The 12,573-nt window shown below is 39.3% G+C and overlaps 1 protein-coding gene across 1 annotated transcript in view; it reads right to left on the bottom strand.

The window, feature by feature from the left end:
- The window catches only part of LOC104470932 (excitatory amino acid transporter 2-like), a gene marked incomplete at its 5' end in the record, with an annotated part of 13,104 nt that extends 981 nt beyond the window's left edge, over positions 1 to 12,123 (bottom strand). Inside the window, 3 exons of the mRNA XM_010086059.1 lie at positions 2,603 to 2,834; positions 9,127 to 9,261; positions 11,929 to 12,123. Coding sequence (XP_010084361.1) covers positions 2,603 to 2,834; positions 9,127 to 9,261; positions 11,929 to 12,123 — 562 coding nt within the window. The remainder of the gene's footprint in view (positions 1 to 2,602; positions 2,835 to 9,126; positions 9,262 to 11,928) is intronic.
- Positions 12,124 to 12,573: the final 450 nt, after the last annotated feature.

Genomic DNA, 12,573 nt, shown 5'->3' with positions numbered 1-12,573 from the left:
CTCTTTCCTAACTTACCTTCTAAGTTACCATCCTCAGCTTCAAATGAAAACTTAAAGACAGAGCTGAAATTCCCCATGCTGGATAAACTGGATGCATGGAAGCATTGGGACATGGAAACATAACAAAATGCACTAATTTTTGAAACAAAGTCAAGCTTTTTCTTAAACAATTGAAATGGGGAAACATGCAAATACAGGAATGAACAGCTTATTCAGAAATGAAAATCACACAGAATCATGTGAAATATGAATAAAAAAATACAAAAATATTGTGCAATAACAACCACTCTACCTTTGTATAAAGGTAAACTAGCTATTAAAAATGTACATTGACCATGCAAAATGATAAACTACTAGAGTTATCCATGGAATATATTACAGAAAGTAAATAGGAAGGACATGCTAGTAGATTAGCTTTTCCAAATTGTGACCAGAGTTGCAGTGAGCTTTTTCAACACACCAGTGCATTTGACAGGATGTCTCTCCAGATTTAACAGCTGGCTGTTTCGAAGCCCCAAATCCTACACTCTGTTGCTTTTCCTGCTCTCACATTTGGGAGCTGTAGACCACTTCAACATCATTCAAATGCTTTGCAAATGTCAGCATATATTCATAGCTTATAAAGTAAACTGTAACATCACATCATTTTGGCAGCTTGCAGACAGACACACGGACAAGTCAAGTGACCTGTTCAAAGTCAGTCTTGTGCTCAACCCAGTAAACTCTGGTGCTTTCTGTGAGTTTAAAAGTGCAAAATGAGATCGCAAGCAGAGCAAACCTAAAACAATGAAAAAGGACAAACACTTTTAGCTTATAAATCACTGGTCCCAAATTTTAATTACAGGGTATGCTTAGGGTGACACACTGCACCATTAACCCATGTTTTTGAGGTAAGCTAGTGCCTCAACTGAGGGAAATTATAAGAGGAACTCAAGGAGAAAAGAAAGTGCATCAAGTATTGCATCAATGGGTTACTACTTTCTAGCTTGACTTGTATCTCTGTGCAAATCTGAGAGACTGGAAGGAGACAAAATTATCAGTGTCCAGTTCTATGAACCTGATTCAGACTGATATATGGTAGCTGAATTTACCTTAAATTCACTGAAATTAGCATAGTTTATTTCACTGAAAAATCTTTCCAAAAGTTCTGAAAGAAGTTAACCAAAAAAGTGTGTGTGTGCATGCTTATTCTTAATGAAAAAAATCTTTTCTCAAACAAGATCTTTCTTTTCAGGGAGTTCCGTTTTCCTTCAAATTGTTATCACTTCTGTGCCCTTTCCTTTTTTTGAGAAATATAAATTAATGTTTAATTTTGTGTAAGCATGTATTCTCCTTCCATTTCAGAATTTTTTGCTTTAATTTTTGTCATGGAAAAAGAGTGGATAAGAAGAGGAAGGGGAGAACCATATCAGAACAAAATATTTTTTTTCATTTTAAAAAAGCATTTTATTAAAAAACTGGAAGATTCAGGGAAAAACTGAGGATAAGAAGAAAGTTTTTTCTTTCCTGCTTTCAGCATTACTTTTTCCCCTGGAAATTCAGGTTTGGCCTGACATTATCTAGAAGTAAGCATAAGAAAAAAATACATTCTAAAGAAAATTTCCAGTCTGGAGACAGGTGAAAATGACAGAACAGGACTTGTATTTCCAATATATACGGTAATCTGCTAACGGACTTAGTGTAGGAATTCACGGTTAGACACTGGCTCAACTGGGGTGACTGAAGATGCAAGAGAATCCGTTTGGATAAATGGCTCAGGTAGACTCTCTGGCAACTTCACTGTGTCAAAGACAGTGTACAGGATCAGATTGGAGTATTCATAAATTTTAAAAAAGACTATGAAAAGAAAAGTTACAGCTTGTTTCACTCTCTTTCCCCTCCTTTTCAAAAACTCTCTCTTGATTTCGAACTGCCCTGTCCCAGAGGTGGGTGCTTAGTAAACATTTAACCACTAACCTCCCCAGCTGTTTGCTCATTCAGCTGGTGGGGTTTCTCAAGCTCACTTTGCTCTGATCAAGACATTATTATTACTACTAATAATCCATGTTAGTTACAGCAACAATTAGAGAGACAATACAATGTGCCTTAATGACTCAGGAATGATGACAGAAGCAAAGCGTAAGCATGCTGTATGAGTGCAGGAGCATTCCGATGCTAAAGTGCATTCAACATGTCCATCTCTGAACAGCATATCATGGAAGGCAGTCAGCAAATGACAACACCTGTTTCTGAATTGCAGCTATCCTTCATTTGGGTTGGCAGTTAAGTTCTCTGTTGCCATAGAAAATTAAGTAAATGTCCATAGAAGGTGATGTCATATTCCCTGTGTCTTGGCATATTCCATAATACGCTGCAGCTTGTCTTTTGATATGTAAACAATGTACATGATTTTTTCCCCTTAAATGACAACTTTTAAGAAGAGTGCAAAAAACCATCTTTTGAACTGCTCAAAACTCTTTCAAAATGTCTGGGGTTCATGGACGTTGTTGTCACATTGTTATTTGCAGAACAATTTGAAAAATACATGCAGGTTAAAAAATAAGATAAAATAAAGCATGCATTGCTATATACATGTCTCAATATCCATAAATGTGAAAGATACCTTGCACTCATCTACTATGACTGAGTTGTGAGCTGCAAAAACACATTGGTTTGAGTTGTTTTCCCTGTGATTTTTCATATCGTCATAGATTGACTGAGTCTTGGTCATTTCGATGTCTTCGTGCCCTTTATGATGGGAATCAATGGTGTCAAGTTCTGCCTTGGAAAGGTGGTAGACAATGCCAGCACCAAAAGAATCTCCCACTACATTGACTGACGTTCTCATCCGGTCCCTGCAAAAAAAACCAAAACAAAAGTCAGAGGCTGAATGGCATGAGAGGAAGAAAAAGTAGGGCATGGCAGGACTATTAATGTTACATTTATTTCAGAAAAGTTTCAATGTCAGGGTGCCATGCTCGCATCATTGCCCTTTTTTTAATCTGAATTTATCAGAGCACTGAACTTAATGCAACCATAGAAAAGGATTTTGGATCTGATTAAGTGTTCTCATTTCTGGGATGGATTAACAAATCGCCTCTCCCTTTATTCTCAGTGAGCAAACTGTGGGGAAAAAAAATGCCTGAAATATCTCTGTAAGGCCCAGGCATCGAAGCTCCTCTCCTGGCACCATCTTTACAGGTCATCTGTTAGCATGGCAGCATGCCCACTCACACTGCTGTGTGCCAGAGCCTGCTCTATGAGCCAACCCAGTATAGGTCACGGCATACAAAATGCGAGCCCGTGACAGCATTTCAGTAACGAGTGCCTCTCATTGTAGGAGGGTGCCAACAGAGGCTCACACGCTTCATTACACAGAAATGCGTTTGTTGGCACTTCCTGGACAGGATGCCATTGCACAGACAAGAAACCCTTCTCCTCTCTTGTTTTTAGAGTGTGGTTCTATCTCTCAGCAGTGAACTTGTGGTTGTGGATTTTCCCTGATTTCAGAACTCTGCCCCAAACCTGCCCAAAATTCTGCAAAAATGGGGGATGGGTACGACTATGGGCTCCTGCTACCTCTCCTACTGCAGGCAAGCTGTATTATGCATGTTGAAATCATTTACAATCTAATTTGCCCCTTCATATCCGAACTAAACATGACTCCTAAAAACCTTCTGACTGAGGGTTGCAATGTAAAACTACTGCAGTGACTGAGTCTAGCTTTGTCAAACAGGTCAGAGTAGTGATAACACTAATCCTCAGAGGGATATCCACAAAGACTCCTTTACACAAAATGGGTAGGTTAAACACTGTGACATTTGCCAAGTGAAAGAAAAGCCAGCATGTGAGATCTCATTTCCCATTACAGTGATTAATTTGAAAATACTCTTTCTTGTATTTCTGGTACTAGATTTGTTTGACATCTTTTCCAGTAGAACACTGAGAAAAAAAAAAAAAATATATATATATATATCTATACATATGAACTCCAAACTGATAAGCATTCATTACACATGCCTATTCATGGCCATACAAACTTTTGAGCCCTTTTTAACACCTTTGCTCTAAATATCTTTAAATCTGCCTCTCCCAGCTGTGGAACCATATTCCCTTTCAAGTTTCTCCTCTGCTTCTCTGCATCATCATGCTTACATATTTGAAGTTAATGGTGTAATGTCATAGTTGAAGCAGTTAATTTTTATATTTTTGTCATCAAAAGAATACCCAGAAGGAACCCCCCAATGATCCCCCCCCCCACCCCTTTTAAACGAACCAACAACCCACAGGAGGAAAACCTCCTTCCAGTTTTGCTTCACACAAATTAAATGCTTTATAGAGTTCTCACCCTCTACCTGTGAAGAGTGTTTTAAACCTGGTCAGAGTGGCAGAATAGGAAAATACTACTTTCCCACTGGAATTTTTAATTAAGACCACCAAATATACTGAACATGGCAATATAGCTCCACAAAGAGAATGCCTGCTTAATTTTTTTGTATAAGTGGTATTAACTTTTGAAAGGATTCACTGATGCCAGATAATGGAGGTATAATATAATGCCAAAAAAACAAGGTGGAGAGAATACATAAATATAATGGAAGCACAATTCAAATTCTGAAAGATTTATTTGAGATGCTCCAGCCCATATGCATATACTGCTAGTCAAGAGATTCAGTGATACAAACCGCACACTGCAGCAGAATATACTGTGTGAACTGAAGTGAACAAGTGCCTTACAGCAGAAAGGACAAAGTCTCAGCTGTCAAGAATCAACAGCAAAGTGTCACTGACCGCTTTTGGGCCAAAGAACACCCTAAGAAGAACAAAGATGACTGTACTTAACTCTTTTGCTAAAAACAACCAACCAATTAATTCCAGCTATGCTGGAACAACGAAAACAAAATCAATATAGGAAAGCCACAGTCTAGTAAATGACTTGCCCCAACACAGTTAATTCTGCATTTTCCATAACAGCTTCTGAGAGGAATAATGGGACTGAAAGCCAAAGTTGTCTCTCAAAAGCCAAGTCAACATCTGGTAAGAATGGGCTTTGGAATAACTGGGAAGTAATTCTTCAAATCTTGATAAGGGTTAATGCCTAATTCCCTCAACCTGGCATAAATCAGAAAAACTGGAAGCTTAACAATGTAGATGAAAGGAACAGAAATTAGAAGAACTGAATCAAGCCTCCTTATTATTAATGTCATAGTACCTATGCAGCATGCTGGTATGCAAAAAAAAGTTACTCCTGTTCCCTGAAAGCTTGAAAACCCAGTATATCAACCTGACCTAGATTTTAGAAATGAGATTAAAATCTTAGCACACCTATGAAGTCAAAGCCCAGGTGATATGTTTAACTTACCTTACCTCTTTGTCATTATAGGAAAGAGCTCCTGTTTTCTACAGTTTTAATTCCATTTATGTAAGGCCCTGTTCATCACATCCAGTCGTCAAATGGGTCTGAATATTCAGAATTTAGATCCAATCAAAGGAACAGAGTCAGAACTCAAGCAATCTTTTTCTGAGTTACTGAATACCGGATTAGCTGTCCAAACCCATTTCCTCTAATTCCTCTGTCTTCACTGCAAAATACCACTGTATTTGAGGCTGTGCTATGATATTTGCTAAGCTTGTCAGTCTCACATCTGAACAGAAGCCAGCTTCTGGCTAGAGAAAAAGAAGCTGGTTTTATTCCAGCTGTTGGCATATAATTACTGTCCTATTAAATGTCACTGCTGTGTTGTGCTTAGTTTTATGTTGAGAAACTAGGAGAGTTGTGAAATCTTGGGAAACTTGCCGGGTGAAAGAGCTCACACTGTGTATGTATGTGTGGGAGGGGGAAAGGTTGAGCAACCTAATCTCCAGATATTGAGAAAAAATCAATACAGAAACCTTTTGGCTCCAATTTGAAGGAGAGAGTGCCAAGTTTAAGGACAATCAAAAGTCAGCTTAGTGTTACACTACGACCAAATCATGCAAAACCGGTTTTTGTAAGACCACAGTTTCAGATGACGGCAGCATTGTAAAATCAATTGATGTTCTGATATTTTCTTTCATCAGAAGTACTGAAAAAGTCATAGAGTAGGGAATTTTTGAAAAGCTTTCATGATCTGGGACTTAAGGGTTGGAAAAGAGCTATTACAAGTATTTATAGATGGCTGCTTGCATTTACAGACTGGTTTCAGAGAAGCAGCTGGAATTGGGTCTTAAATACTTTACTAACTTTCTCTTCTACATTCTGTTAGAAATACTGCTATAACACTATTTGATGATCTAAAGAAATGGAAGACAAGGTTTGTAATTAAAGAAGATATCTTTTTATGACCTTTGATTTCAGATATTCTTTAGGTCTGGTTTGTGTGCCCAAAGCCTTGCTCAAAAGTTGGCTTGTGTTCCTTTTCTTAACATCAGCAATGTCAGCAGCATCATTTTCCAAATCTCATTAGATCATCGTGGCTACCACAGTACAACCGCTGGAAGATGGAAAATGAAGCTAATAGCTGTTGATAGATGTTAATTAGCACAACACTTCCACCAACAAACTTTGTCTTAATTTCACAGCACTAGTGGCATGACACAGAGCTTTTCATCTCCTTTTTTATCTCTTTTCCCTTTTCCTTCTACCTTTTAATTCTGAATCATGCTGCAATTGCACTGCTGATTGTTAGGCCAGAAGGATGCAAACTCAACCATCTGTGCTGAAAGGTTCTTTTGCTTGGCATTTATTTTGGAAAGATACCTTGAATTTCTTTCAGAAGTACTATCCTTCCTATACTTACATTCATCACCACATATAGACATTTTTCCTTCCTAAGAGGGGTTGGATGAGACAGTGGTAAGAATGCTTCTGAAGCCCAGCTTGAAATGCAACACCTACTAGTGGATCAGAACTGCTGGTAAACTTACAGCTCTGAAGTTTGCTAGTGTGGGCAGAGCTTCTCAGTCCACAGAAATATTTTTAAATGACATTTCCCTAAAAAACCCAAACAAACCACAGGCTCCTTTTGCACATCCTCCTACCAGCTGCAGCAACCTACCTATTTGCCTTACTTTGAGAGCCAGCAAAAACATGTATTTAAAATGAATATGCTCCTCCCTTTTGCTGTTCTCCTCCCAGCTGCAGATTCCTATGCTGCTTTCCTGTTTTCAACTATGACCTCATAAATATAATAAACCCACAAAATATCACATTTTTCCCTATGCCAGCTGTACTCTGACTGCTAAACCCTGCCTCATTTCATCATTCTGAGTCATGATATCGTGATATTCTGTTATATCTAAAATATGTAAGTCATCTTTTCCCTTTGTGCCTTCCCAAGGTGTAAATTTCTCTTTCATCTTCCCCTGAAGCAGAAGTTGGAAATGCATGCTATTCTTCACAACTTTTAGTGACAACATAGATTATAACAGAGTATAGCAGTAGATGCAAAATACATGTGAAAGGATTGACCAAGTTCTTAAATTCTTCTCAATAAGCCAAAAGATAATGACAGAAAATTAATCTTCTATTTTATCTTCACATTCTCAACTCTGCTATTCCTTCTTGCATAATTTTAGTAGTGTATCTGGGACTGAAAGCTAAAAGCAGGCAGCTTACGCTGCTAGTGTAGGAGGAAATGCACAAATACCACAGAGAGGTACTTACATCTCCCCTCCTGGGCACCACGGCTGGCACAACAGAAACACATCTTTACTAGGTAAAAAAAATACTAGGGGAGAGATGGCTGTTGATGAGAATATACTACGCTGCAGCAATACAGAACAATATAAAAGCGTCTAGAGGCCAGTACAACTAGAGGACTACTGAGTCAGCTCTGTGCAGGTGACAGAAAGACATCCACATTGTAAAATGACAACTTGAGAAAGAATGTGGCTTATCACATGCTCTGTCTATATTTACAGCTTCTGTATTCAAATGTTGAAGAACAAAAGCCTTGGAAAACTATCTGTGAGTTAGCTGTTTCTTATCAGAGGACCTGCAATGGCACTGAAGGACTTTTGATCTCAAGTTCTTGAAAATTAAAGGAGTTTCTTCCAGCTTGAGGGTTCTGCCAGTAAAAAAGAAATAGGGAATGACCACCTCTCTTTCAGTTTGCTTTCTTATTTGTCTTTGGTTTATATCCTGCTCTAGAACAGTTTTTTTCTTAGAAGTATTTTAGTGCAGATGCCCAAATCACCCTGTAAATTGCTGACAATATCCTGACAGAACCTCCATTTTCAGCACTTGTCCTTCATTTTAGACCAGAACTATAAGAAACAGAAATATGAAAGCAAAAATCAGAAAACTGCTCCTGAGCTATATCTGTGATGGAGAGGCATCATTAGGAAGAAGATAATACATGAGTGTGAGCCCAAGGGTCTTACAAGAAGATCCTTGGCTCATAAAAATTGACTTCAGAAGCTCTGTAACAATTTGTACTAACTGAGAAGCTGCTTTCAGTGTCTCCTACTTCATCAAATAGCCTATTTTGTCCTTTGCTTCATCTGTAGAGGAGAGTCTTATAGTTCTTTATAGTTATTTATAGTGCTGGAGTGCTCAGCACAGGAAGGACACGGACCTGTTGGAGTGAGTCCAGAGGAGGCCATGAAGATGATCAGAGGGCTGGAGCACCTCCCCTATGAGGACAGGCTGAGAGAGTTGGGGTTGTTCAGCCTGGAGAAGAGAAGGCTCCGGAGAGACCTTATAGCAGCCTTCCAGTGCTGAAAGGGCTGCCCTGGTTTCAGCTTGGACGGAGTTAACAGGAAAGCCTACAGGAAAGATGGGGAGGGCCTGTTTATCAGGGAGCATGGTGATAGGATGAGGGGTATTGTCTTCAAGATGAAGATTTAGGGTAGATTTAGATTACATATTAGGAAGAAATGTTTTCCTGTGCAGGTGGTGAGGCAGTGGCCCAGGGTGCCCAGAGAAGCTGTGGATGCCCCATCCCTGGAGGGGTTCAAGGCCAGGCTGGATGAGGCTTTGAGCAACCTGGGCTAGTGGGAGGTGTCTTTGCCAAGGGGTTAGAACTCGATGGTCTTTAATGTCCCTTCCAACCCAAACCATTCTATGATTCTATGATTCTTTAAGATCAATGGCTGAAAAGCACTACGGACAAGCATTCCTTCACTACTTTTTCTGCACTGAGCAGTGGAGTCAGCACAACTTACAAAAGCCAGTCAACAGCAACAAGCAAACTGATGTCCTGGGTAGGCAGACCCACTGCAGTAAGGATCAGAAGCATAGTGACAAGTCCTGCACTGGGAATACTGGCAGCTCCAACACTTGCAAGGGTGGCGGTCAAACTGCAAAAACAAAAATCAAATGGCGGTAGCAGGAAGAGAAACATACATTTTCATTGCATGCTCATGTGATCATTAGGAAGGTCTTATTTTTAATGAGTTCTTCCCAGAAACTGACGACTATATGATAAATCATGGTAAGCTCAGGTCGTAGTTTTCACACTTGTGCTTCTCCAAAAACATTTATTAGGGGAGGCCAGACCTATGCATTTTTTTCTGAAAGTTGTAAGAGAGTTGTCTTAGAGTTTTAAGTTCTGTCAGTTGGTTATGACATTCAAATCTTTGGCTTGGTGTTGTTTTCTGAGCTCTACCAACACATTCAGGGTGTTTAATCCTGAGTTTTGATCATCCAGATTTGCTGAAGTTTGGTGACTACAGGTTGGATTTTCAGGGTGGTTAATTTCTGTTTATTTATGGTACTTGAAGACTGAATTGTGAGGTAATGCCTGAGAGAAAGTGGTTACCAAGTACAGAAGAGTAAAAGTCTTGGTATCCAAAACTCCCACATTACAAGCCAGTGGTGTACCAAGCCTAGATACAAATCACCCTAGATGAAAAAGTAAAATTAATCTGATTGTTTTATAAATCCAAACCTGTCTTTGTTTTTGCCTCTCTTATTTTTTGATGAAGATCAGTATAGTGAATGTCTGTTCTCCAAATGTTTGTAAAAATACAACACAGACCATAACAATTATCTACATCATCGGTCAATCCTATGAAGAATAGAAAACAAATTTGTGAGAGAACAAGCCAAGGGGTGAAAAAGAGGGAAGAGGAGGAGAGGGAGAGGGAGGGAAAAGAAAAATGAAAAAGGAAAGAAAAAGTTATCTCTGTGTTTTTAAACACAGAGATGAGTAACATGGTTGTACTTCTGTTGGTGTACCCAACAAATGTGCCAGTGCTTCCAACATAGAAGTAGGGGAAAAAGGTCTCTGTGGGGGAAATCCTCAGCTGTTAGCCACAGAACCAATCTGTGAGGATTTTAGCCGGATTTAGAGTGGATAGACGGCTGAGTCTGACCCAGACAATCTAGGTTGCAGTGTGTTTGCCAGATGTCTGGTTTACAGTGCAACCCAGCCTTCTAAACAGCCAGATAGGTCCAGCAGGTATGCAGGCAGGATGCTCTGCTCTGCCATCAGGCTCTGCATGCGGTGCCAGCTCCTCAGGCACTTCCAGCCTGAACTGGTAAGGGATTGTTTCCAAGCTCTGTGAAGAAATGCTCCTGCCAGCCTTCCCACAGCAGCACTTACAGGGCTGGAGGGGAATGAAGCTCTAAATGTTCAGCTCTAAACAGAGTCATTTCCAACATCACCCTCTCCCACAGAAGACAGGAAATCAGAGGATCTACATGACCAATATGAAGTAACTAGGGCTGGTGAAAGGCTAATTAAGTCTCCATGAGCTTATGTCTGGGTTGTTTGAATATCCTCAGTATCACAAGCTGGATTTGATGGACAAAACCTAATAACCTTTTTATTCATTTGTATTGCCACCTTAAGAGATAGTTCTTTTCATATTGTTGTAGCGAAATTGCTATACTGCATGAAGGGGAGAACCAACGGTTTACTTGCAGATAGCCCAAAGTTGCCACCTGCTTAGTAAATATTGAGTCACAAGGCTGGCTACACCAGCCTCAAAATGGTGAGATCAGGAAGAGCTCACGGGTCAGTCCCTCAGATGAGAAGAGGTGTAACTCGGGTTCAAGCCTACCAAATCTCCTGGACAACAGCTGACTTCCGAGATGAATTTCCCTGGTCTCAATTTAGTTTAATATATTGCATCATAGAATCAGACATACCTTTGCAGAAGCTTCTTTACTGTTAAAAAGGTTTAATAAAAGAAAGGTGGCTGGGTAAAAACTACATGAAAAAGGCAAACTTGTCAGCCTTCAAGTGTGGTTTCCATTTTAACTATTCAAAATGTTAGGTCTGGTGTCTTCATCACGTTTTCCATTGTAAATTAGCTTTAGCTGCAGCAGTCATAATTTTGCCGTTGTTTCTTTTAGTCACCCTGCCTAACAGGTCTTAAAGCTGCATTACAGCAAGCAGCCTTCAATCACATTTAAGCATTTTTAATAGGTACTTTCCTTTTTCTTGCCAGATATTCAGCTTAGTCCTAGATTTGACAATTTGATATGAAAAGACTAGAGCTAATATTTGCTGGATTAGAGATAAAAAGTCTGGCAGCATCCAGACCATGCTGCAGGCAATCTCACTCTCAGGCTGGGCTATTCTCAGTCCATTTTGTTTGCTGTTCACTAAAGTGACAGGAAAAGTACAAGTAAACATAAATACACGAATACATTTTTTGGCTACACTTTTTTTCTCACAATGTATCTAAACAGATATGTTCTATAACGTTAATGCCCCATATATCACTTGTAGCATCCCTCTGTACTAAAAAAGGGATGTAAAAAAGGAAGAATGCTGCATTTCACATTGTATTGTCAACTCCAAGACAATGTAAAACACCACCAGCATGCACTAAGGCTGCAAATGATAGAAAATGCATGTCACCAGAGAACCAGGACCTATGTATATAACATTCCTTTACATTATTAGAAATCTATGGATTTCACAATGAATCCCACAGCTACTGAGAAGACATTCAACCCAAAGCTTCACATTTGACAGTCTGTAGAAACAAAGCCTACAAATATTTTGAACTAACCTCACAGTAACTATCTGGCCTCCATCCAGCTCGATTCCATTCATCTGTGCTATGAAGATGGCAGCCACAGCTTCATAAAGAGCAGTTCCATCCATGTTAATAGTTGCTCCAACAGGAAGAACGAATCTTGTTACACGCTTATCAATGCCTAGATTTTCTTCAAGACACCGGAATGTGACAGGTAATGTTCCAGCACTGAAGGATAGAAAGCAAAAAAGTAAAGAAGACATAATTACAATATAATATATACACATACAGGAGAAAAGTCAGAAATTATTCTCTCATTGTTTACATTTTCTACTTCTACTTTCTGCTGTGATTCAAGTCTTTTTTTAGCCAATTTTTAAATTAAACCTGCAATTAGCTGGAAGTGGGGCTGAGGCCAAAACATGAACGTGACTTGGAGTAGGGATGAGAGCTTGAGAGAGTGTAGATGAATTATTTCTTGCATTTTCTTCAAAAATACAAGTTTCAGATGTTTTCTGTTGGACAGAACTATGAATATAGGGGCAAATCCTAAATGTCTTTGATTATGAATTTGGTCTGAATGGAGAAATCAGTGTTACATTAAGGAATGAAAAAGCCAGGCAAAAAGATTCAACCCGTGGAGTTTCCAGACACTGGAGGACAGGAAAGGATACGAAA

The sequence above is a fragment of the Pterocles gutturalis genome, unplaced genomic scaffold (genome assembly GCF_000699245.1).
Source record: "Pterocles gutturalis isolate BGI_N339 unplaced genomic scaffold, ASM69924v1 scaffold44595, whole genome shotgun sequence".
Taxonomy (NCBI): Eukaryota; Metazoa; Chordata; class Aves; order Pterocliformes; family Pteroclidae; genus Pterocles; species Pterocles gutturalis.
This window is presented reverse-complemented; position numbering and strand designations above follow the sequence as displayed.